The following is a 26,570-nucleotide window of genomic DNA, read 5'->3' as shown; positions in this document are numbered from 1 at the left end:
ATATGGTTTGGAATATCCCTTGGGTTGTTTAGGTCAGGGTGTCCCAGCTGTGTCCCTTCCCAACTTCTTGTATACCTCAGCATGCTCACTGGCAGGGCACTTCAAGAAGCAGTGTTAGCACTGCTAAAGCATCCCCCTTTCTGGTCACAAACCCAAAAGAGACTCCTAAATTAGCTACTCTGAAGAAAATTGCCCCTATACCAACAAAACCCCATACGTATATAAAAGATAGTACCTTTCAATAAAATAAAAAACTCTGTGACATAAAGATATCCAGAGTCATACAAAAGCAATGAAAATACATAAATAAAATTCACAGTATCACAGAATATTCTGAGTTGGAAGGGACCCACAAGGATCACATCAAGTCCAGCACCTGGACCTGCACAGGACATTCCTGAGAATCACACCATGTGCCTCAGAGTATTGTCCAAATGCTTCTTGAACTCTGTCAGGCTGGTGCTGTGACCACTTCCCCGGTGAGCCTATTCCAGTGCCCTCTGAGTGAAGAATCTTTTCCTAATATTCAGCCTAAACCTCCCCTGACACAACTTCAGACCATTCCCTCAGGTCCTGTCACTGGTCACCACAGAGATCAGTGCCCGCCCCTCCTGTTCCACTCACAAGGAAGGTGTAACTGCATGAGGTCTCCCCTCTGTTTCCTCTTCTCCAGGCTGAACAAAGTGTCCTCAGCCACTCCTCATACACCATCCCCTCAAGGACCTTCATCATCTTCATTGCCCTCCTCTGGACACTCTCTAAGTGCTTTATATCATTCTTTTATTGTAGTGCCCAGCACTCACACAAGACTCAACGTGAGGCTGCCCCAGTGCAGAGCAGAGCAGGAAAATTCCCTCCCTTGCCTGGCTGCTGATGCTGAGCCTGATGCCCCCAGAACAGGGTTGGCCCTGCCGGCTGCCAGGGCACTGCTGGCTCTTGTTCAACTTGTCATCAACCAGGACCCCCAAGTCCCATCCCAGATGCAGAGTCCAGTATTTTCCCAGGTTGAACTTCATATGGCTGATGATTGCCCAGCCCTCTGATGTGTCAAGGTCTCTCTGGGCTCCTCAGTACAAGAGAAACATGGAGATCCTGGAGCAGGTCCAGTGGAGGGATACGGAGATGATTAAAAGACTGGAGCATCTCCACTGTGAGGAGAGGCTGAGGGAGCTGGACCTGTTCAGCCTCAAGAGAGACAACTGAGAGGGAACAATTTCCATGTTTTTAAGTATCCGAAGGAAGGGTGCCAAGAGGACAAGAGGCAATGCGCAGAAACCAATGCACAGGAAATTCCACCCGAACATGAGGAAGAACTTTACTCTGCGAGCACGGGAACAGTTTGTGTGAAGACGTTGTGGAGTCTCCCTCACCGGAGATACTCGAGAACCAACTGGACACAATTCCATGCCATGTGCTCTAAGATGACCCTGCTTGAGCAGAGAGCTCAGACCGCTATGGTCCCTTCCAATCTGACCGATTCTGTGATTCCCTGTTTCCTCTCCCACCCAGCGTAACGCTGCAGACCTGCGGGAACAGAGCCCGCACAGCCTGGGACCGCTGCGCGGCCGGGAACCCGGCGGGCCGGGTTCTCTGGGGCTGGGCCGGCCGTACCGCACCACCCTCCGCCGGAGCCCGGGCCGGTCCCGCCCGCCGCCCTCTCCTTCCCCGGGGCGGCGGAGCTGCCTGGAGCCCGCCCCCGGCGGGGAGTGGCCGGGCCAGGGCCGCTTTCCGCCGGCTGCGGGCCGGGGCCGGGGCCGGGCGGGATGTGGCGGCCGCAGCCCCGGCCGGGCGGGACCGACAGGCGGCGCCGCGGCGGGGACGCGGCGGGCCCAGGTGAGCGGGGCCGGAGCACCGCGGGTGGAACGGCGGGGAGGAAGGGAGGAGGCCGGGGGTGCTCGGCCGGAGAGCTCCGCAGGAGCCCCTGAACGCGCGGGGGGCTTGGGGCACCCCCGGCGGGGCCGGGGCCGGGGCCGGCAGCGCTGCTCCCCGCTGGAGGGGCCGGGCGGCTCCACTCGGCTGGATGCTGCCCTCGGGCTGGGACAGCCGCCGCTCTTGGGAGTCGCTTTCAGTATGGGGAACGTGCAGTTGTGTGTGGGTTTGTTTTTTATTTTTTTTTCTTTTCAATGAAGAAAAACCCCACACGGATCTTTCCACGGATCTTTCATTTCACATTCCGAAAATTTTAAGTTTTTTTTTTTTACTATTATTTTTTAAGCTCCTGGTGATGTTGACCTTTATTTCACAGTTAATGCAGTCTAAGAAAGGGTCTTGTGACTGAGATAACGTAGCTATCATTTTTTAACTCAAAAATAAGATGCTTTGATTTCACTTCAGCCAGTGTGGGCGCAGTTACAGTGATACAAAGCCATTAATGGTTTATTTAGTATGGTTTGTTTGTTTATTTTTTAAAATAACCGACTGCAAAGAGGGAAGTAATGGTGCTCTTAGAAAAGTCACCTACGTTATGTCTCCCGCCCTGGCTTAAGGAGGAAAAAGAAACCTGCCTTCTCAGCGGACACTCTGTGTGTGTATGCTTTTATAAATAAATGAGTCTTACCCATGACCTCTAATGTGGATGAACTGCTCTCCTTTTCTCTCAGAGCTGTGGCAATCAGCTGGTCTGAGCTAGGGCTGCGCTCCTTATCAACAGTGATACTGGCAAAAGGCTGGAGCCATGGGGAAATTCTGGAAAAAAACACTTCACCTTTCTCAGGACAACTGGGAAAGAAAGGTGTATTTCTCACTCGGTGCTGTCTTTTGGGTTGTTTGGGATATGTGGTTCTCCCAGCTCCATGAGTCCACCAAGACTTTGTGCAAACACTTCAGTCATCCTTGCCAACAGTTTAATAGAAAACGGCTCATTCCTGTTTTGGTAATCCATATTAATCTTTGTGTACACTTCTTGAGTAACTTCTTGCTATGCTTTTGAATTAATTATGCTAGCATTTTAAGAGTTCTGCAGTGAAGTGCTTTTATAATAAAGACACTTTTATAATAAAGGCGCAAAATATGCTGCAGAATGTATAACAGCAAGTGCTGCTACTAATTAGAAGTAATGAAGGTTTTTAAAGAAATGGGTGAAGTCCCCTGGGATGCGTTATCTCTTGTTTCGTCCTTTCCTGTTGGTTCATTTACTTGTTAATTTGCTATTGGCCTTACAGTAACTCCTTAAAATGAGAAAATTTCTACTTATTAAAACTTTTCTTAGTGTTTAAATACTGAAGTCCCTTTAATGATGTTGTATGTTCCCCCATCTCATTGCTGAAGTTGAAATTGTTTTGGTTCATTCTGGGAAGGCATTGACAGTGGTTTACCAGTTGAAGCCCTATTCATGGGGCTTCTAGGCCCTTATGAAACTGCAAAGTAGGGGTGTTTAAAATAAATATTTGATTTAAAAGAAAAAAAAGGCTGAGTTTAGAGATTTGTGGTTACTTAAAATATTGAGATAATGGGAAATTGAAGGAAATGTACAAGAACGACCAAATGTTTATGTGCAGTGTTTTGTATACTTGAGATTAGGACCATATCCAATATGTCTTTTTTTTCTTCCCAGTGCTTGATACTATCAGAGTTATCAATTTTCTTTATAGCTCTCTTTGAGATTGGGCACCAAAAATGGCACGTTCTCATACATGACATTGAAGATTACAGTGCAGCAGCACTCTAAGAAACAGTCAGAGGCAAGTATTGTATTGTCACTGGCTTCCTCCCTCTTTAAATTTAGATAAATCATCCTTTGTTCTCTTCATTAAAGTGAAGTCAAAACTTTGGGCCTAAGCTGCTTCTGGTGGAATTGTAGTGGGTTCGTGTAAGAAAAGAGGATTTATTAGCATCAGGATAAATTAATTGTGATGAACAGGAGGACAGAAAGCACTGCAAACAATGTTTTGTACTGACAAAAGCGAAAACCCTAAAGGTTAATTCTGACTTTGTTCCCAAATTAGGCACACTTGGTTAGGCTTTTTTTGCTTGCTGTGGCTGGGGCCTTTGACAGCTACTGAACCAGCTGACCTTTCAAGTGTGATTTACTCGAGTGTGGGATGCCTCACGGGCGCTCCTCGGGAGTTATGATTTTTTCTTTTCCCATTTTAGCCTTGTGTTTCTTTGAGCAAACCCCTCTTTCTAATTGAGCAGAGACAGGCTGTGACCTTTTTTGGTTTTGGCCATATTGCATATGAATGATTCCTGTGGAAAGGGGTTTTCTTACCATAGTGATTTCCAAGTTCATCCTTAGCATCTTGTGTCTCTTTCCAGAAAGCAGGCCTTTCATGCCGCGTCACTTAGATTAGGATTGAGCCCAGGGTGTATTGTAATACTATTCAATATTCTTGAAGGAAAACTGCTGCAAAACCCTTATGTATTAGGAATGAATGCGCCCTTTGTGAACCAGCAGTCACACGAGGGAAATCTTGGCCCTCTGGCACTGAATAAAGGCTGCTGTTCCTATTTTAAGCATGGTAGTATCCTTTTTTGAAGGTGTTTCCTTATTTCTGTGTAGTGTTAACTATTTAACACACCATGTAACTTCCTTTTTTTCTTCTTTACCATATAGGTGTGGATTCCATTAAGAGCTCACCTGAAAAATGCTTTCAGGGAGAAATACCAAGCCTATAAGCTACTGATGCTGTGGAAGCTAGGATCCACTATGGATACACTTTGTCTGCTAAACATGAGTTTTCTGTATGGAAATTGACTTAGCTATTGACATGGAGTTACTTCCTTATTTATTGATGCTGAGAATGTGAAGTGGCTTAATGAGTAATTTGAAGTCTGCAGGCAGAGGGGTGAGATCATGTGCTTGCCTGCAGTAGGATTTCTTTGTTCGGTGTGATTCCTTTGGGACTTGCAGAATTTGGATTCTGCCTCCCCTTTGTACGTACTGTAAAATGCTGCTCGCTGTGTTTCAGACCCTCCTTCATCTCACAGCCGAGCTTCCTTCCAGAACACCTCTTATTATCTCTGTGTAATATATTTCTAATTGGGACCCAGCTGTCTAATGAGTATGATCAATGGTGCTTTCTGATTTTTCTTACCACCTCCTCCCTTCCTCTCTTGCTGCCTTACAAATAGGTCTCTTCGTCGTGTCGCGCCCATGTCAGGGTAAATTGTCTTGTTACTCTGCTCTTTTTGCCCTCTGTCACTCTGTTTATTTGTAACACTGACAAGTGTAAAAAACCCCCAACTAAATTAGACTTTACCTTCAGCAGTAAATATTTACTACATAAACAGCTGTGTACTCAGAATAAGGGATGGAAAGTGGAAAATATGTTTTCTTAGTACTGCTTATTTAGCTCCTTTAAAGTTGTATGAACTACCTGTGATTATGGATTGAATTAAAGAGCAACCAAGTCAGAACCGCAACTGAACAAAAATTTGTTAAACACACTGTATGTATGCTTAGATTATAAAATCTCCTTGGGAAGGAGCTGTGTGGGAAAAGTGGCTCCTTGACATTAATATCAGAATGGATGTGGCACATGTGACCTTTCTCTGTTCTCTGCAATGGCTGAAGAGTTGGTTGTTTGGAGGGGTTTAATGGGCTCTTGTTGAAAGTTTTCCTTTGCTGGGCTGAGAGGTCAGTGGGGCAGGAAACCATTACAGAGGAAAATCTCTTAGTAGGGGGACTTTGAGGCAACCTGTGGAGTGAAAAGTCAAGAGGTTGATAGTGAGTATTGTAAAACAAAATAAAATGAGAGAGTTAGTATCTGTGAGAGAGGCAGATACCATTAGAGGGAGTTGATACCATTTTCTGAATTGTTTTACAAGTCTCCAGATCTGTGTAAGGTGATGTGGCACTGGCGTAGCTTTTCAGGACCTTGCTTAATGTTGAATAATAGTACTAATGGAAAATTAGAATCAGATCATAGTGATGCTTTGAATGTGTCTGTAGATAATGAAGTTTGTCATTGGCTTCACTACTTTATTGATTAATAGGGTGAGCACCACGGTCCCTAGCTCAGTTCATCTGACAGCAGCTTGAGTTTGAATCATCAGTCTGACCATGGTGCAAATCGTAAGACTGGTCTGAAAAAATGCTTTAAGCAATAAAGGAAACAATTTTTAACATCTTTTTGTTTTGTTTTTGGGAAGCCATCAACTCTCCAGAGAGTGTGGGAAGGGGAAGAATAGTTTTTTCATGATAATAAACTGCTTTCTTGCTGTTTTAGTGGGATACTTAAAGCAATTTGTTTCTGTTACAATGGTAAGCATTCTTCCCACTGACACAGCAGCTTAGTCTCATGGGTTATCATTACTGCAGATATGCAAGCACTTGGAGTGGTGCTGGGGAGAGACTACTTGCAAGGCCAAATGCTTATAGCCACAAGCTTTCCCTTTATGTTATGGCTATATAATTCTTGTGGTTGGTTGTTCCCCTTCCTCCACACAAAAATTTTCTACATGAGGTTCAAAGGAAGGAACATCTCTGGGACTGTTCAGGGTGGTAAATTGAGGTAGCCTCAGCTCCATAAAATATCTGACTTTTTGTTGCAAGAGCTAGGCTGATCATATAAACCTAATTTATCCCTGTTGTTAGAGAGTATGTCTCTGGGGACAAGAGCTTTCCATTCTTTGTTAGGATTTTGGACAAGATGGTTACTGAGGCAAGAATGAGATTGAATTTCATGGTGCTGGTCTAAGTTTCAGGTGCTTCCTGTTGCTAATGGCCCGTGGAGATCGTGGTGCTGGAAGGAAATGGGCAGCCCAGCTGTTTGCTGGGGCTTGACTTTTCCCATTTAACAAGTAGTGCATTAACCCATCAGTATTTGCATTAATAGCTCAGGCTGAGCTGTGGCTGTGTTACATTCCTGGCTCTGCTCCTGGAGGGCCATAGGCACACCAGTCTCAGGAGGGTGTGACACACATCTGCTGGATTTGGTGATATTTTACATTGCTGTAGTAGGATTTCCTTGCTGTTAACATCTTGATGGTGGGAGTAATGTGGGTAGGGTGCTGATATCTGTGCTTCAGCAGTGATGTGGGGTCTCAGGGGCATGAGGTGCTCTTGGATGCCTTGGATGGTCCCAGGCTGTGCTGCCACTGCAGTAGGACAGCATTGTTTTAGCAGGGCACCATGCTGAAACTTTGCTGCTGTCCTGCCAGAATCCTTGTTTAGGAGAGTGGCATTTTAATTTTCTCAGAGCAGTGAAAATCTTGAGGAGACCCTCACTGAAATTATGTAAGAAGGATCTGGTTACTGTTGCCTGGGGCGCAGAACCAGAGCAGCTGATCCTCTGTGTGGTTTTGCTCCCCAAAGCAGTTAATAATCAACAGGTATTGTCTTTCCCTTTCCCCTGGAGGGCCCGAACGTGCTCGTGGTGAGAGAGCTGCTGCAGTGTTCCCACACTTGTGGCTGCTGGGGACTTGTACAGACTTGGCTGGGAGAGAAGAGCTGCACAAGTTAATGTTTCCTCTGAGCAGTCTGTCAGAACTGTGTCTCCTTCATCTGGGAATGAAGACTGGGGAAAATCCGGTTTTGCCAGGGGATCTTGAGTTGCTGTAAGCTAAGAAAAGATCAGCTTCAACTTATTTTTTTTAATATGCAGTGAGCACCAGCGGTTGGGTATTTGTTCTTGTAGCTAATTGAGAATTTTCCTACTATGGTGCCAGCTTTTGCCAATGACAGAATTTTCCATGGGATAGTCTGTTCCAGGGTCAAGTTAGGATCTATTTCATGTTAGCCAAGGAGATGCTTTCTGCCCACCTTGAGTATAGCTATGATGTAGACTTTCAGGAGTAGATTTGTTACTGTCTTTTCTTTTGTGAGGTAGGACTGGCAGGTAAAAACCAGCATTGCTGTTTTGGGAAGAGTAATCCATAAGACTTCTGATTGCCCTTTGTGAAACTGACTGGCTGGCCCTGTTGTACTTCAAGGCCTCGTGTTTACCTTTTAGAGTGAAGTTAGTAAGGTTTTCCACCTTTGGGTTAAGTAGGCAGTGTAGATTTATGTAATTCACTTTCTGAGTTAATTTCATATTATTTTTAAATAATTTGTCATTGTTATGAGTAGTGAGTGTGGTGTGTAGCAGCTGTTTTGCTGTGTTTCTGGTGAGCTTGGCGTGGCACTGAATTTCTTAATGTGAGAGTCCAGGCTTTTCTCCTGGATCTGGATGCACATGCACTTCCTGTGTTACTGCTTTGTGTGCTGCCATGCCCTAGTGAAACTTTGTGTGCTTTGCCTAGGCATAGCACAGTTGGAAGTTGGAAGCCTGGGCATCAAGCGTGACCCTTGCAAGTTTAGATTGGCTGTGGTTTTAATGCTGAGAGGCCAAGTTTGACTCTTCAGTGCAAGCCATGAGAAATACATGTCTTTCCTGCAAGTCTTCTCTTAGGAGTAATTGTTCTAGGTGTTAGTTGGCTAAAAGTGATCTCTAATGGCTTGGAAATCATGATATAAAATAGGAGTTTTTAAAAGGAGGATTATAAGGCAGGGGGCAAGTAGGGAGTAATACCAGCAGTAATAGTAATAACAATCAAGCAGACCAGGTGAAGACAATGCAGAAGGTAGAAGGAATTCTGGGTAGCAGCCTGTGTACATATTTTGAGCACCAACATTGCTAAAAAGTGGAAGAAGAAAGAGCCCCCTCAAATTTCTACCAAACCAACAAAGAGAAAATATAGAAATAGCTGTGTTTGCTATTTAATTCAGTCATATAGATTACATATAGATCTCTGGCACAGTTTTGGCTGCCTGATGCATCTACGTGGCAGAGTGTTCAGGCGTGACTTTTTACATGCTCATGTCATAATGAGACTTCACGGACTGAATAGGGTAGAGGAAGTATTCCCTGGGCAGAAGTGGTCTTTCCCCTCCCTTTGCTGGGAAATTTGTGAGACAGGCAGGTTTTGCTGCAGCTGTTCAGACGTGATGTTAGTTTTTTTGTGTGTAATGCCCTTGGCACTGTTTAAGGGATTATGTTTTTGAAAGGCAAGTGTCTTCAGAGAGTTGTAGGCTCACAGATGGCTCCATCTTGTCTTCCAGTTGGCAAGCAGCCTAGGAATAAGTATCAAAATAATTTTTAATACAGCAAAGAGAAAGGCTTGCCAATGTTTGTACAGCCAATAAAAAGCCTCAGTAATAAAGATTTTGTGAAATAACTGCAGTAGATCAAAGTGACATTTAAGTGATGCTCATGAGCATCATTTAATCGCCAGCTAACTACTAAAGGCCTGCTGCTGAGGAACAATTGGAGTTCCTGTGCTGTTCTGCTTTATTGTATCTGTCTTGCTTAAGGCTCTGACCATCACCAAAGTTTGTAATTTCTCTCTCTCTGTAGAGAGATATTGCACAGATATCAGTGTGTGAGTGATGGATGCTTAAATGCTGTTTGAAAACTTATTTATTTCTAGTATTGAACTTTATTCTGAATTTTATTTATAGAAAGTGAGCTGTTTTCAGCTTCCAGGATGGGATGAAACTATTGTTTGCTAACTTCTAGTGACTCCTTTATGGAGTTATAAATCAGAGAAGTTGCTTTCTTGCAAGGTTGTCTGCATCTCCACAGATGAAACTCTTGAACTTCTGTTGTGGGTATAGTAACTAGTGAAATACTGCAAATCCTGAGACATGTATTTAAATCTTAGAAGTATGTTAGGATAGTTTGGGTTCAAGGGAACCTCAGATGATGTCTGATCCAATTCCCTGCTGAAAGCAGGACTGACTCTGGGGTTGTGTCAGGTTCCTCAGAGCTTTTATCTTGTTGGGCCTTGAAAACCTCCAAGGATATTACAACCTCTCTGCTTCACTTCTTGGCTGCCCTCAGGGTGAAAAAGTTTTTCTTTGTATCCAGTTTCCTATTTTTAGTTATGCCCATCTCTTTCTTGTCCTGCCTCTCTGCACTGCTGTGTATGGATTGCTGTCATCCTCGCTATTGTTATGTGCCCTCTTCAGAGCATTGCTACTAGTAGAGGGTAATTAGTTTCTAACATTTTAGAAGTCTTGGAGTAGCACACTTGCAATCTTTGATTTGCTTCCCTTCCTACAGCATAAAATAGCACTGTACTTACTGAGATTTACTGTTGCTGCAAATGTGTCTTTATACCCAAAGAGGGCATTCTAACCTTAAAGATGTTCTTAGTTCTGCCTTGCTGGCTTTCTCTGGTACAGTCCTTGCTTATGACTCAGACTTTAAGGTAATTTAAGACATTTCATATGTTTTTGTTCAGTGGAGGACTATGACAGTTTTATTGCTCAGAAATGAAAATCTCAGTCTTCTCAATATCTCTCATGGTTTTGTTGTCACCTCTTTGTTTTTTAAGGCTAGTCATGCAAGGTGTTCCTGCTCACAGAGGGATGGAGAGAGAGGATGCTTCTAGGTTGAGCAGCTATGGCAAGTACGTTCAAAATACTGTGAAAATACTGTTTTCCTTTCTGCCTAGTCAAGAAAAGATTTTAAAGGTTTCCAACATAAAAAGGTAGCACTTTTTCACTCAGTTGTTAAAGGAGTCTGTCAATTAACTATCTATGTCTATAGACTATCTTAGTGGATTTACTTGACACAGATATTTTATAAACCTATTTTCCAGTCTCAGATCTCAGACTTGTTTAGATTTGGAGTACAAAAATTTAGACAGGTGCAAGTTGTCATAGTCAGTGTCCTCTAAATATGATGTTTGTATTTGCTTCATATTCCTGGTGAAAAATGTAAGTTAAACCTGAGGTTTCCAATAAAAATTCACCAGACCGAATAGCATTATTGCAGGATATCTGCCTCAAGGGGACCTGCAACTCTAAGGTTTGATAGCTTAGATGATATAAAGATAAAATTCTATCTGAGTGCTGCTTTTAAATGTCCAACCTTTTCCATGAAGACAGGAGTTTTAAAGGTACAAAGCTTTAGGTGTATTCTGATAGTGAAAATACTTAGCTGTCTTTCAGGAGTCCTGTGTTAGTGCTTTGTTCTGTCTTGACCATGCTTTGTGGCTGGCATGAAGTTATGTAGTTTCTCACATAGTCTGCTTCAACCACAAAGCAAATGCATCAGATTACTGCTGTACCTCAGAACTCATGAGATCAAATGTCTGCAATTGCTTTGCTTTCCTGGAAAGGAAGCTACAGCAGTTCTGCCTGCTGCTTCTTAATAATAATTCTTGTCAGGAGTATTGTGTGTAAACCTGAAAGAAGCAGAAGAAATTCCTAATTACACAGGGACCTATCCCATATACCTGAAAGGGATATGCAAATATGAGCTACCTCACACAGGACCCTGCTGATCCTGGATTATGAATTCAGGGTTTCTAAAGCAAATAATACTGCTTTAGAATTGGAAGTAATGAGTTAACAATCTGTATTTATTCTGGAAAACTATCTGAATGACACTCAAAGTTTTCCTTTGCCAAGCTTTTTGTTGCTGAAGCAGATCTGTTCAGGTGTGTGTGTCTTTGATGCCATATGGTACATTCAGCACCTTCTTTATCCACTTAAAATGCTAAGATGGATCTGGAATATGTTGACCTGCAAAACTGTTCACTGGCTTATTCTTTTAATACAGAGAATATTTTTGAGAGGTATGATTTTTGTGTTGACTTTTTTTTTGTTTTAAACTTGAAGTGTTTTGCTGAAGACTTTGTTTCAGTGCAGTATCCTGCAAAGTCCCTGGACCCATGAAACAGGCTGTGTCATATAGGGGGACAATTTCTTTGAGGATTAATGCTGTGCTTTCATTTACTTTGATATTAAAAGCAGATGGGCAAGGTTCAGTGAAAGGTGGGAGATACTGTGTGTTTGTACTCGGGTAGTAGTACTTATGTGAATCACAAACTGCATGTGACAGAAATATGTTAAACTTCTGGCAGAAGTCTGTGCATTTATTAAGCAGCACAGACGTGTTAGTAAGAGTAGCCTGTATTATTAGCTAATGTATGTTAGCCCAGGGAGAATGTCAGAGTAAATTGTGACAGGTAATTGTCTTGATTTCCTAGACATGAATAGCAGTGATTTACAGTCAGGGGAAAGAAGCTCTCACAAGAGTGTTTTCCTTGAGATGATCTCTGAGGGGATGAATGGAGTCAGTGTGTCTTTAGAGTAAGGTTTGGTTTAGATTGTCATACAAACTCTGTGTGCTGTGAAAGATGTAAAAGAAACCCTCAGCCAAAAAGCTGAGCAACTGGAGGGGAGCAATGAAATTAATGAACACTGCTGGAGTGGGGCTGGGCTTCTTTTAAATGCACCTGGGGAAGCCCAGAAAATTCTGAGCACTGCTGATGGGCAGTATAAAGCAGGAAGGCTCTCTGCCTGGGAAGGGATGGGGTGGGCTGGGGAGGTGGGGGGCATGGAAGCTCATATGAGGAGGATTTCTGGGGGTAAGTTGAGGTTTGTTTGCTCTTGAGAGAGAAATGCTGTTAGGGGAGATGGAGGGAGGCTTGTGCATTGAGGTCGTGACCAAAAGGAAAGATTGGAAAGGAACAGAGAGGCAGAATTGTGGAAATTAGTATTGGGAAAGAGAGGATCTCTCTTTGGCTTGGAGCACTCTTCGGGAGCTTTGTGGTTATTGTTCTAGACTGTGAAGTGTGAACCTGTCCTGAGTTTTTGTCAAAGCTCCAGAGCAACAATTGGAAAGATTCTGGATCAACTCTCTTTTTCACTTGAGGAGAAATGAGCCCTTGATTTGGAAGGAGTAACTGGGCAGTGATGATTGAAATGCAGTGACAGTGGAGGCAGGGTTTGATGGGAACGGTGAAAAGCATGTGCAGTGTTGGTACTAGCAGAGTTGAGATGGAGACAAAAATGAGTGAATGACACTCAAAGTAGATTCATTAGTGTTGGTGATGTCCTCCCTCAGTCTAGGGTCTGACTGGCTGCTGCTTGACTGTATTCCTTGATCCTTGCCTGCTTTAGGAGGTGTGTGAACAGGCTTTAGTGCTGTGGAGTCCTTGGTCTGCAGTCCTGGTGTGAAGTGCACGGGTTACTCCTGCCTGAAGCTGAGCAGGCAGTTGCTTGGATATCCGTGTTCCTGCCATACCTGATGATGTGGGAAGTTTGGCCTCTAATGCCAGGGCTCCTAAATGGAGAAGTATGGAGAACTAGCTGTCTAGTGCTGATGGGTGCCTCCTTTGAGTGCTCTCCAGCTGTGTAGTGAGGCCTTCTCAACCTCTGTATTGATAGCTGTTGTCCCTCTGTGCTGCCACATCTGCTAAATTCTGTAGTTCAGTGCAATTACCTTCTAAAGAGAAACTATTCTTTCCTGGAATGTTAATAATAAAAAAAAAAATTGAAAGATATCTGACTTGCTCTAGGCAGAGTGACTTCTGACCCACTCTATTTAGAAGGAGCTCTGATTGCTAGTAGTGCTCTTGCCTGTGGTTAGTATTCAGCTGCTGTTTCAGCAATCTCTGCTGTAGTATTTCTTCCATACCCTGTTCATAGATAATCTCAGAATTTCATCTGAACAGCCTACTTTTCTCCTCTGTGCTAGAGGAAAAGGATATAGCTGACGTCTTCACTTTTGTGTTCTGGGGCCCAGTAAAACAAACTTCCAGCTTCTGTTTTGTCTGTCTGGAGCCTTGGGTAAGGGTTGTAAAGGTCAAGCCATATTCTCAGTGAGGATCTCAAAAGGGATATCATGTGTGTCTTTCCCACTTGCCAGGGAAGGTCTCCAAGGGAGCTGCACTCTGCTTGCTGGAGCACAGTTTCACCCCTCCCAGGCTGTAACATCTGCAGGCTGATGATGCTGAGCAGTCTGCTGGCATTTGGTGAGGACTTGCACTGACTGAAGCTGCTTGTGCAGGCGTTGAGGACAGGAGGGCGGTGCTGCAGGCTGTGCCTCGTGGGGCCACTGGAGGATCTTCATCTCGCCCCTCGCAGCAGCAGGTTATTGTCACCTGCCAAAGGTACAGCTCTCACAATTGCTGCTGCAAAGAGCAAAGAATTCCTGAGTGCAGAAATTCTGTTAGAGCTTAAGGAGCTGCAGGGCTTCATGTAAAGCCCAGAGGTTTTGTTTTTGGGGGAGCAGGGGGAGGGAGCAGCACCACTTTGCTTTTCTCCTAGCTATGAGTCGACCTCGTGTCCTGTTCATTGCTGTAACTGCAGTTTGTGTTCGTGCCTGGCTTTTGCACTGTCTTGTATTTAATCTGCATCCTGAGGTGCTGTGCTTTCTGTGGGAGTTTGGGACTCAGCTTTCCTGGTGTCTGGAGCTCCATTCCGTCTCTGTTCTTCCCTAGACAGCATGGACATTGCATCTGACAGCCTGTCTGGGGCTACAAGGTGAACTTCCTTCAGCAGACAGAGGAGGAGCATTTGTCCTGGGACTTTGATATTAAATTATAAAGCTAAAAGCCTTCTGACTCCTCACCCTTGGCAATATAGGAGCTGCCACGTTGTTTTATTTTCATTATATGTGATCACTACTGAGCTGTTAAGAGAAAATTACTTTCTATTTCAGTGAACTCAATTCTGGTTTCAGACTGACTGTGCATCAGATGCTTAATTTGGAACCCACTCTCTTGGTGAAATTAAAAATTCAAATCTCCAAGCTGGAGCATTCAAACTGTGCTTGAATTAGAAATTGACTGCTGTCAATGTGCTCTCACACTTCACTTTTTTTTTAAAAATTCCTTCATCCCCTCCCCCCTGATGAGTTTTATATTAGAGTCTTGCTGTAGATGATCTGACTGAGCAGAAGTAGTGGGAATCCACACTGTCACTCTGTAGACAGAGTGATGAAAGAGAAGTGTGGTGTGTTAAGTAGACCATTTTTGAAAAGGACTGCTGTGTGCTGATTTCATAGTTTCACAAGTGTTTGGTGGAATGATTTTATGGGATATGACTGCAAACTCATTAAATGTTGTTTGCAAATTAATTTATGACCTAAGAAAACTACACAGTTACTATGCAACTCCTTGCTCCCCTATTTCTGTGTAATATTTAAAGCTGTTGTCAGATCTTCACTAAAAGAATCAGAGTGTTCTCTCCACTTAAAACATTTGCATGGACTGCCTCTACAGACTTTTGTATTGAAAGTGAGAACAAAAGAGTTATTCCCCGGGAAGAACAACAAAACTTACACCCACACCCCACCTCCTGAAATAAGTTGTGAATATGCTCTGTAGGCTTGCAACTTGTGTGTCCATCTGCCTCTTTGCAAAGCGGGTAAATTATTCTCAATAACTTAACTGTAAGTTTGCCCACAGGTTTGATAAAAATTGGGCTGGATATTTTTGGAGAAGTGTCTTCTGTTATTCACTATGCTGAAGGCACCCAGTGCTGGTACTGGCTTGTTTTCCAGACCTGCTTGTGTTCATCCTTGTGATGTTTTGTTGTTGGTCAGATGGGCTGACAGGATGGATCCCTGAGCTGGGTGCAGGGTTAGTGGTGATGACTGGGGAGCCTGTGAGCTGTTCTGTCAGGCAGCTGGTGGTGTGAGTTTGGCAGTTCTAGCTGGCCAAGGCAGGTATCAGTGCGTTGTTGGGTGAAACACCTCCGTGAATTGTGTAAGGAGTTTTGGAGAATGATTGGGTTGAGGCTGGTCAACTGGAGATGAATTTGGAAAGTGAGTTCTAGTAACAAATGTGTAATAAGGGAAAGGGTGATTTCTCTTATTCCCCTGACTAAATAGGTGATTGTTACTGACATGGGAAATGCTTGTTATTTACCAACTTACTTTTTGGTAGACTTTTTTTTTTTTTTTCTTTCTTAGTGTTAAGGCTAGATCAGGTTTAAACTGGTTTTTTATTTCTTGAGGTGTGAAAAATTTAATATCAGCTGATGTGATTCTAATTCTAGAGAGAAGTGCTGTAATTTCATCAAATGGCATAAAATGAGTTGTTGCATTAAGGAGGTAAGTGGGTTGATTGTGACAACTCAATGACATGCATTATGGGAGTGTGTCAATAAAAACACAATTATTTAAACCTTGGCTAAAGAAGAGCATTCTGACTTTTACAGTGCTCTACTCTTTGAAGTGCTTTTTAGTAGAGAATGGAAACTGATGTGCATTTAATGACCTCAGAGGATATGTTATTTGCCACATTTTGGAAATCTGACAGTTGAGTAACTGAACCCAGTCTGTGACCCTAGAAATCACAGGAAGCTTTGGTGAGGAAATAATTATTATTATATCAAATACAATGTAACTTAGCAATGTTTCCCTCTGTGGTTACACTTTATAAAACTTCAGGTAAACCACAGTTACAGTTAACACTCAGTAGGTGAGATGAGAAAGCCAAGTGAGACCTTTTCATTTTAGGAGTTATGAAAATCTTTATTTGAAAGTGACTTTCTTTTAAAGCTTATTTGTGCAAAGAGGTGATACTTGTTTGTTTCAACATAGGCTGTGTTGAGATCAGTGCTATCTTATTTTGCATATTTAGTGGTATCTTTGAAATTCAGTAAATGAGTCAAACTGGAACTGATCAGGAACTTGCAACATTGTACATATTTCTGTGACATAGGAGCTGAACTGTAATGGTTATTGTCATGTCAGATTAATCTCCAAAAATCGTTCATTTTTTCTTCTGATAGGTTAAACATTTATGTGTATATGTTGTTTGTAAATAATAAATATTTGGAACTCAATTACTTTGTTTGTGTATAGTTTGATGCAGGTGTTATGGGTCTCTTTAAGAGAAGAAGCACTACAGAAATTGCTTGGAGCAGTACTTTAATAGTTGCCTTTGAATATGACCAAATACCTTTTCTTCCACATCACAGTTACCACCCACAAATGCTCTGAAGATGAATTTGTTATTCTAATAAAAATGAACTGTGTATAATATAGGTGTATTCAGATAGCTGAGCTACCTTTAAAACTGTATCTATAACTTCTCACTTTCAGGGAGAGCTTAAATGATCTTGCAAGCATTCTGCATCACATGCTTAAAGCAGCAGTGAGGAGGTGATCATGTCAGAGTTTCTGTACTGATCTATAAAATTCTATTGGAATAACAAAAACGTAAGGTATTTATGCCTTTTCATCCACAGATGCTATTAAAACATTTGGTCATTTGTGGCTGAGAACAAAGACTGATGATCTAAAATAAATTAGATGACTGTTCTGCTCTCCTTTGGTGTCAGGTTGGGTACAAGAGAATGTGCTCTTTCCATTGGTGGGAAATGCTTTTAGGCTTCACCTCTCCCTCTTTCATCTCACTTGGTGTGACTAAGATGTGAACAATGTTACTTTACAGCAATAGACTATTTTCTTTTTCCCTCTGCCTTAGATCTGAACTGCTATTGTACATGAAATGTTGATCATCAGGAAAGATTTCTATGGTGAAAGAGTGGTTAAGAATATTTCTGAGCTTTCATAATTGAATTAGAAGTGATTTGCACATATCTGCCATTAAATATTTGTTATATAATCTAAGATTGTAAAAAATATATTTTAAAAAATTGATTTTTAATATTACTATTGAAAGGCTTTTCCATTTGTGGCTTTTCTCTTTCTAAATGTGTCTCACCCAATGCATAACACATTGTAGAGTAAGGTTTTAAAATTGCCTTTGGTTGTTTTCATTCTGTTAATTTTGTAGTTAATTGTGAAGAGTTGTTTGATGCTCTTCAAACTGAGGTAAGATGAGAAGAATTTAAGGCCTGTCTGTATTTTTTAATAAGCCAGCTGAATTGGTTCAGTGTAATTTCTCTGACGTGCAGACAAGGCAAGCTATGGTTGGAAGGCTATGCAGAAAAAGTTTCTAGAACTGTATTTCAGATATGTAATAGTAAACAAACTGAAGTGATTGTAATCTTGAGAGCAGGGACATGGCACAGGGTAAACAGTCCCCAAACAGTCCACCCAAGGCACTAGAACCTTCCTGGCTGGGCTTTGTGATGGCTGAAGGTGCTGTGGGTGCTCTCTACCTGGACCTGGAGATCAGGCTTCCCCTTATGCTTTGGGGAAGGTGTGAGTGTCCATGTTCATGTCAGTCCCAGCTCTGTCCGCTCTGCTTTGCGCTTAGGGGTGAAGGACCTGCAGCTCTCTCCCCGTAGCATCCTCTGGATGGCTCTTGGCTTGGCCTAGCTCTAATCCTGATTAGAACTTGGGCAGTGGAACTCTGCTCTGGTATCCAGGTGAGCGGTTTGTGCCGCTGGATGGACTCACCAGGAGATAGACCTGGAGTCCATGAAGGAACAGAATGCCAAACCTGTCTGGGCCACCTGTGAACCTTGTGAGGAGCACAGAGATGCCTGGGCTGTGTGCGATCTCATTCAGTACATTGGAATTGTACCCTTTTTGGCTGCAATAATTTTTAGAATTGCATCCAGTTCGCTTGGTGTGAATATCTAATGCTTTGGCCAATTTAAACCTTATTTACATTAGCTTAGTTTAAATTTGGTGTTTAAAGAGCTGTAATTGTCTGTCTACTTTAGAAATTCATAGTGACTTAGTGAGATCAATTTTAAACTGATTTTAATTAAACCAGAGAACCTTTTTTGTTTTTACAGATGAGGTCTGTGACAGGCCTTTTAAAATGGCCATGGAGTATATGCAGCCTTAGAATGACTCTTATGCATGACTGATTTCTTCTGCTGAAGTCAAATTTAGGCTATTGTTTTGTATATAAACCAAAATAATTAAATTTTGAAGAACATTCTGTTCAGTTTTTCTTCCCTTGCTCCGAGAGTGATTCCTGTTTGTTAAGACTTCTATTAAATTACTCCCAGAACAGCATTTCGCTGTCTTTTTATAGTAGACAGGCTGATGGACTCCATGACCTTTTTTACTTCTGATTTCTGTGATGCTTCTTTTCCTCAGACAAGAGAGAATATAAGAGACTGCTGGGATATTCTAATTTATGGTGATAGGAGGCAGAATACAGTGGCTTAACTGCAGTCCCATGGTGAGATGTGCCACTATTCTAGTATATGGAAAATGTATAAATCGCTTTTGTTGGAGGTTATTTGGAGAGAATGTAATGAATGTTGGGGAAATTCTCCTGGGAAGTTTCAGTTCTAATGCTTAAATTCTTGTATAGGATGTTGTCATAGTGAGGTGTGTGTTTGGAGCTGCTGAGGAGTTTAGATTATGTGCATATCCATCAATGTAAAAGCTGACAAAGGATTGTGATTAGGGTGGAATGGTAAATGTAAAAAAAAAATCAGAAACTTGTGTTTTTGTAAGGGCTCTGTGTGGGTGACATGAATATTTCTAACACCCAATTGATTCTGTTTCTGTGAGTAGAGGGCAGCTAATAGAGGGCATAATTCAGGTAGCCATCAGATCCCCTTGAAGAGTGATTCTGGCAAATAGGTGCAGTCAATATCTTTTTGTGTTACAAAGTGGGTGATAGTGCAGAGCTTGTATTCCCATTGATTCCCATTGTGCGGGACAGAAAAATGAAATGCTTTTTAACTAGCAGTAAATCCATGAGAGAATGTAAGTAGTCATCATGTAATCTTTTACCAATAATGCATATATAAAAATATACAGAAAACACAGACGTTACGTTCTGATCTCCCACTTTTAATGTTTACTGTGATATTTTTGTCTTGTTTGGATGGGGTTTTTTGTTTGTTTTCCTATCTCTGCAAACTGCAAATTTATCTTTTCATCTGTGTAAGTAAGGTATGTGTAAGGAAATCAAGTTACTGAGCATCATTAAGAGCATGCTTCTTAATGGTATTAATACTTTAGTAATGCTACAAACTAATAGTTTTCTAGGATTGGTGATTCTTCATGCAAAGCTTTTCCTATAACTTTACATTTTGGACAGTAGGTAGTATCATAAATCTAAATGACAACTTGTACAGTGTCTCATTACATGGACATCTGCAACCACTGGGTGTAACATTTGTATCTGTTATGGCAGCTGAGCCATTTGCTACTCATAGTGTTGAAACATGGGTATGAACACAAGAAACGGAACAAAATCTCTTTGTGATCATGGTTCTCACATTTTGGTTGCAGATTCAGTCCTATCTTAGATGTGCTTGTAAGCCTGAAATCAGTTTGGATCAGAGAAACTTAAACCAAGTTTCTGCTTCAGTGTGCTGTTAAGCAAGTTGAGAATGGAAAAGCAGAGTGATATTGTGAACAGGGAAGATGATGTGATAGATTGTACCCAGGTTTGTGTCCTAATGGAGGAGCTTCTTAGGGAGCTCACTTAAAAAACAGGTGCCAACTCTTTAGAAGGTGAATGAATACACGCAGTGTTCTCTATCTGCAGTATGGTCAGTGTCTGTGCTTTGTTGAAATGGAAAACGATACGCTGCTTGAAATTTCAGAAACGACTATTTTCAGATGCCAGACTATGTTAAGCCTGGAAAACTGCAGAAACACTGACTGACTTTTTCTCCCCTCCCAGGTGATCCCCAGCAGTTGATGCCGGCGGGCTCTCTCCCTAGAAAGAAGCTGGCCAAAAGGCCTGGCTACATGAGGCCAGAGGCTCAGCAGCAGATCGAGTTCCAGTCCCCAGGTGCCTGTGCAGCGTCCAGCCCAGCAGAGCTCCCGCACGCCAGACAGCACTGTGGAGGCTCTGAGGGATCTGCTCTGCTCAGACAGTGCCAAAATGACCTGGAATTCCTGCACTGTAGTGCTGTAGCTCCTGCTAATGGGGTGACAACCTTGGCCACTACTGGAAGCACTCCAGGATGCTGTGAAAATCTTTCTTGCTGCACTAGTCCACGGTCAGACACCACACGGATAGGGGTCTGCCCTGCTGCCACAACAGGCAGAGGAGATGTTTCTGCTGTGTGCTGTACGTGGCAGAAAAGCTGCAGCACCAAAGTGAGCAAGCCCCCAAACATGTATGCTTTGGATCAGACAGAAATGAATAACAACTGTGAATATCAAAACAGAGATGGTATTTCTCATTCTGCTGGTGCACAGGATAGCTTTAGATCAAGTTTCAGTTTCATACAGCTCTCCCTGAACTCGGCCTCTGGAGTAAATGATGTGGAAGGCAAATCTATTGAGGAAACTGAGATCGTTCTGCATCCCAAAACCACAGGCAATCTGCAGAAGCTAGAAGAGATGGCACATGGGCACTTGGGAGATTTGTGTTGCTCCTCCAATTCTGGTGAAGATTTGCAGCATGAACGTGAGAGCCCAGTAAATGATAAATTACAGGACTGTGAGACTGTCTCTCTCTTGGATATAGACACAACATTTTCATATTCTACAGATTCCTCGGATGCAGCATCTGCAGGCTCTTCTGTCACCTCAGGCTATGAAAGCAGCTTTACTGTCAGTGACCATAACTGGGATACTTTGATGAAAAAATATGAACCAGTGCTACAGGATTGCTTGCTTGGCAACCGCAGTACATTAAAGGTCAGTAATCTCACTTTGTTTTTGATACCTTTTCCTCAAAACATTTTATCTGTAGTGCCAAAATCAAAGTTTATTTAGGAGTTCAGATACTACTGGCTTTTGTGGCCTTTGTTCAGAGTTTTGCAGTAGACCTCTGCATGTTAAAAATGAGATAACAGGATTTGTTTGGTCCTTTAAAAATAGGTGATATTTTTGCAGTACCCTATTCTATGTTCTACTGAAACTTTAATCCTCTCATTTCCAACATCACACATCAGTTTCTGACTTCAGTAAGTACCATTTCTTTTCACAGGTGGCTGTTTTGTCTGCAGTTTGGGTTATACGTAGTATAAAATTAGGAGGTGGTAAGAACTCTTTTCTTGAAGTTTCATGATTTAACAACACCAAACTTTTTAATTGGAAATGTTGAAGTTGAGCCAAAGACTTCTAAGAATTAAGTAATTTTGTGAAAGTAGTGTGTAATCTCATAGGTGCTCTCCCTATGTGATGTGATGAAAATTGGGAGTCAAGTCCCTCTCTGCCTCCAGCTGGGAACTGAACTTTTTTTCTTTTCCCCTTCTACCCTAGGGGAGTAGTGGGCTGGTGAGTCGGGAGTCTTTCTGCATATATGTATGTTCCCACATTTATACCTACAATGTATACAGGCAGTGTCATTGACTGTGCTCTTTATAGGACAGGGGTGGGGAAACTTTAGGAAGGATCAGCTGTGTTATATTATTATGATGGTAGGGTGAGCATTCTGAGCTTACCCGGTTAAAGGAGCCAAATGTTGGCTTTACTGCGCAGACAGGAAACATTAATCTAGAAATTATTATGGACACAATGGATTGCACTAATGTGTTCAAGGTGCACTGAGTGGATAGTGGGGATTTTTTTTTTTTTGGTAGAGTTGTTTGGGTTGGTTTTTGTTGTTGTTGGTTTTTTTTTTTTAATATTTTATTTTGTCTCACTAGTGCCCAAGTTTCTTGGTTGCCTTTCAGAAGCTCAGATCTTTTTAACTTCTCAGCTCAGACACCTACCTGGTGAGATGTGCTGTGTTGTCTTTGGGCCTAATGAAACAACTTGCTCTGGGGAGACTTTGCACAAACCTCCTCTCTGGGCAAGACAGAAAGCTGAGAAACATTTATTCTTTCCTTGCTTGCCATGACATCTGACCTGACCTTACAGTGTTCCATAGTACTTTATTTTCATAGATTATATGTGTAGAACTCAAACTAGGTTCTCTTATTTACAGAGTTCACACACAGTTACATGGAGCAGTTTCTTTGGTTTCATGCCTGGAATTGTAATGTGCCTATAGTCTGAGATGGTTTGGGAAATTAATTCGCTGCAAATTTGGGAACGTATAATGCAATCAAAATAGGAAATTATTTTCCTTTCTTTTCAGTATTGCTTATTTGATAGGCACAAAAGAAACATTGCTATCTTTAATTTCTGTATTCATTAATACATTGAATGGAGAACTGGGGATTTGTGCCCTCAGATGTCTTTGCCCTTGGTTAGCCAGTCTTGTATGTTTAATTTGAAGCACCTTCCTATTGTAATGATAATGAGTAGAGTCTCAAAGTTTTCAGAAAGGAACGAAGGCAACAGTAGTCAAGAAAAGGAGACAATGCCAAAGTTGTTAAAGTTATGCTTTCTCTGTACTTAAAAGGTGATCTTCATCTGGTACACATCTAGGAATGCCACTCTGAAGCACAAGCAGGTCTCTGCTTAGCTGAGCTCCCAACGTCCCCCAGCCTGCAAATAGAAAGCACTTTACAGTGCAGCATCAGTCGGTTTGCCTGGGCTGTGGTACCCAGGCTGACTTTAAATGACCTGCCACTGTAGGGCATGATGGAATAAACACTGCCAGCAGCAGCAAAGCTGTACTCTCAGTATAGGTCGTTGTTATACATCATGGATATGAAAAAAGTGTCACTTGAATCATTCCTACTGCAAGCTTCTTTAAAACTCTATAAAAAGTCGGGCATAAAACACAGAAAATAATTTATGGTGAGGGTTCAGAGCTCCTCCCTTCAGTACCATTTGCCTTCCTCACTAGCCTCAGAGAATAAAGATTGGAGTTTTGGGAAGTGAAAATTGAAATAAAGTAAAGCACAGAAGAAATGGGAATGTGTGCAATGTTTTTTGTTTGTTTTTCTTCTGGAGTGTCCTGTAGCGTATTATTAATCAAACATTTTGGATACTCTCCTGACTTTATATTTTATAGTTTGTTTCTTACCAGTCCACTTTCACATATCATATTTAAAGGGAAATCTTGAATTTAATGGTTTGTGTGTTGATTGTCTAATTTATGTGTTGATGTGTAGTCTTGATAACTGAATGCTTCTATTAACTTGTTGACTGGCTGTACCTGTTTTTCTAAATATGAGGATTAAATATGAAAGAGCTTCAGGGAGAAGGGAAATATTTTTTAAGATTTCTTAAGGATATCTAAACTATGGGTTTTTGTGCTCTCCCAGGCACTTTCAGGCTTTGGACTTTGAGAATATACACTGCCTCTTTTTCCAGGCTCACCTTTTTCAGGGCTGATAGTGGCTTGTTTGGTACAGATCATGCAGAAATTTAATAAGAAACACATTCCAGTCTTGTAACTGCAGCTGTGGCTGTCATGGCAGTGAGGAGAGGACTAAACCTTCTAACCAATTTCTTTTAACATCAAAAACTTGTAAAGGCCTTACAAATTTTTAGTGAATTTAGAACTTTGGTCCAGACTCTTGATGTTAACAAAGAGAAGCATTAACTTTTGGAATAAAACTTTAATATGGTAAGTTTCTTTTGGAATGTGAGAGGGTACTTTGTATGTGGTTTGGGTATTCTTGGTGTTCTGCTTTTTTTTCTCATCTAGCATTTGCATTGTGAAAATGCAAATATCAACATTATGTAGATAAGTCTAAATTGTGTTTTAAGGAAACTTTTTTGGCTGCAAATTAACATTCTTTTCTTACCCATAACATCAATATACCTGTTCCAAAGTACTCATACTGCATTTCTGTTTACAGAACAAAATGTAGTTTGCATATGGAAATTTTATATTTGTTCTCTGCAAAACTCAGGTAAAAAATTGTCAGAATGAGCTTGGGAACACACTGTTGAGTACAACGTGATCAGAAGTAGATGTCATGCTGACAGAATTCTCTAATAATCATACTTTAATTTATTCAAAGGGTGAAAAATATCCTACGATCGCACGATCTCCTTTGCTTTTAAAGAAATATAATTTGTTGTTCTCTGTGTGTGTTTGGACTAAAGCCATGCTTGGCTCAAGTAGCTGCAGTTCAGCTGACTTCCAATTACGTCTGTCTATTTAACAAATGCTGGGATTAACTATCAACATTTGGCCATTGTAGTGATGTAGTAATCCATTAAATTTATATTGTGTAAAAGTTAGTAGTCTATATATTTTTAAATGCAGCTTCTTCTTAACTAACTTTTTCTCTTTGAATAGTTAAAGTCCTTGATCTTACGGCTTCAGAGGCTTCAGGAAAAAGCAATAGAGGAAGATGACTATGATAGAGGTGAGAATTGCTCCTCCCTACTCCCCCCTGGATCATGCTGCCTTTTTTTTTCCTTTCCCTCTTCCTCTATTAGTTTTATTTTATATTTCCTACATAGCAGTGACTAGGTGTGGAAAATGAGTTCAATGAACTGTATTGTTTATTCTGTCATATGGCAGGAAACAAAGTAGGTCAGCAGCAGGTAGCAACAGTTTTTATTTTCTTGAGCCACATCACCATGTGGCAAGGTTGAAATCCAAATACCCACCATCTGGATCAGCTGTTTTGAAGCAGCATGACTGAAAAAAATGCAGAAATGAATGGAAGCTTCAAAAGGAGAAAAGGCAGGCACTGGCTGCTGACAGAGTGAGATTTGCTGCTTGCCACATTTAGTCATGACACTACAGCAGGGCTCATGGAAATAAGGTCAGTAGCTATTACAGAAGTGAATGATACTGTCCTGTGGGATGAAGTTGATGTCCACTGAGTTCAATCAAATTCAGCTAGACAATATGGTGGTGATGCAGCTGCTGGCAAATATCTATCTTTGAATAATGCTTTTCTTTCAAATGCCTTGGCACTTCTGATAAGTTTTGTGTGTGCACATTAATAATTAGAGCATCTGTTAACAAAATGTTTGATTTCTTACTGTTCCTTGTTGTGGTAGTCTGTGTTCAGGTACTCACATTTTGAAAATCTTGAGGTTCTAAGGTAAATTCTTCCTGCTAGGTCTATCTTCAGCTGTAAGAGACTGCAAGCATTTCACTGAAATCTGCATGGTTACTTCAGAGAACAAGTGTGGAAAAAGGCAGCTTCTTTCATCCTACTTTAATATTCTTGGCTTTTAGGAACTGGGCAGTGGTCAGACTTGTGGTTTGTCTCTCCAAATTACTGTGTGATGCTTTGCAGTTGTACCATGACTGTTTTCCTGCCCCCTAAGATGTCCCCAAGATGAAAATCTGGTGTCTAGGGGGTAGATGTGTAGCACTTTTGCACGAGTGGTTCTGTTGGCCTCTTAAAGGCCTGCCTGTGTGTAGGAGAAGAGTCTGCTTCTGCCACAAGTCATTCTTTTAGTGTGGCATTTCCTGATGAGAAAAACCCTTAGGTGTGTTAAAATCTGAGGATGTAGTAGATATTTATGAGTTTAGTGTCTGTCAAATAGACATTATTAATGTGTGTGCTTTACATGTGTAACACTCATAACTCTTCTTTTTTAAGTGCCTGTGGGTTGAGCTCACAGTTGGAGACTTCCCAACAGCTGTGTACTCAGTGTGCATGGTTACCACAGATTCCAGCTGGGATTCTCTAGGCAGTCAGCCAGTCTGACAGCAGTTTCAGTGTATCAGGTGTGACATCTCCATGTGATGCCATATAGTTGTTGACCACAGGGAAAAATGATGACTTAGCTTGAATCTCACACAGAAAGCTCTTGTGTAGTTTCCTGGGCACTAGTCTTGTATCCTTAAAACAGGACCAGTTGTCTGTTGTCCATCACTTCCCTCTTTTATCCTTTTCAGTTCCACCCTAGTTATCAAGCAGGGTTTGCACACCTAGTTGCATTAATTCCCCTCAGGTAAGTGGTCTGACTGGAATGTTATTTCACCAGATGTTGTGGGCACAGAGAGAAAAAATGATAAGGAGAATCCACAGGTGAGATTACTGTATTCTGTGCTGTCTGGCATAAACAGGCAGAAAACATTTGTTCTGGTAGGGAACTGGACACTGAGATGCTTGAGAGACTTGAACTTGAGTTCTTCCATCTCATGAAAACTAGGTACTGTTGTGCTCAGAAGATTACATGCTTCATGCATGCGTGCAACCAGGCATCCTAGGCTTTATCAATTCCTAGCTTTTGAGTCCTTGA

The 26,570-nt window shown here is 41.7% G+C and overlaps 1 protein-coding gene across 7 annotated transcripts in view; it reads left to right on the top strand.

The window, feature by feature from the left end:
• The first annotated feature begins 1,721 nt into the window (after positions 1-1,721).
• The window catches only part of DISC1 (DISC1 scaffold protein), a 174,547-nt gene continuing 149,698 nt past the window's right edge, over positions 1,722-26,570 (top strand). For 4 of the 7 annotated variants that reach the window (XR_010439576.1, XM_064708524.1, XM_064708529.1 and 1 more), the window contains exons 1-3: positions 1,723-1,833; positions 20,239-21,206; positions 24,658-24,727. Coding sequence is in view for 6 of the 7 variants with exons in the window: in XM_064708524.1 (XP_064564594.1) it covers positions 1,764-1,833; positions 20,239-21,206; positions 24,658-24,727 (1,108 nt within the window). In the remaining variant the exon portion in view is untranslated. Of the gene's footprint in view, positions 1,834-10,257; positions 10,333-13,647; positions 13,828-20,238; positions 21,207-24,657; positions 24,728-26,570 lie in introns of those variants that run through there. The other 3 variants (XM_064708525.1, XM_064708526.1, XM_064708527.1) reach the window with 3 other exon arrangements.

The sequence above is a fragment of the Zonotrichia leucophrys genome, chromosome 3 (genome assembly GCF_028769735.1).
Source record: "Zonotrichia leucophrys gambelii isolate GWCS_2022_RI chromosome 3, RI_Zleu_2.0, whole genome shotgun sequence".
Lineage (NCBI taxonomy): Eukaryota > Metazoa > Chordata > Aves > Passeriformes > Passerellidae > Zonotrichia > Zonotrichia leucophrys.
Note: the sequence above shows the minus strand (reverse complement) of the source record. Positions and strands in the feature narration are given on the sequence as shown.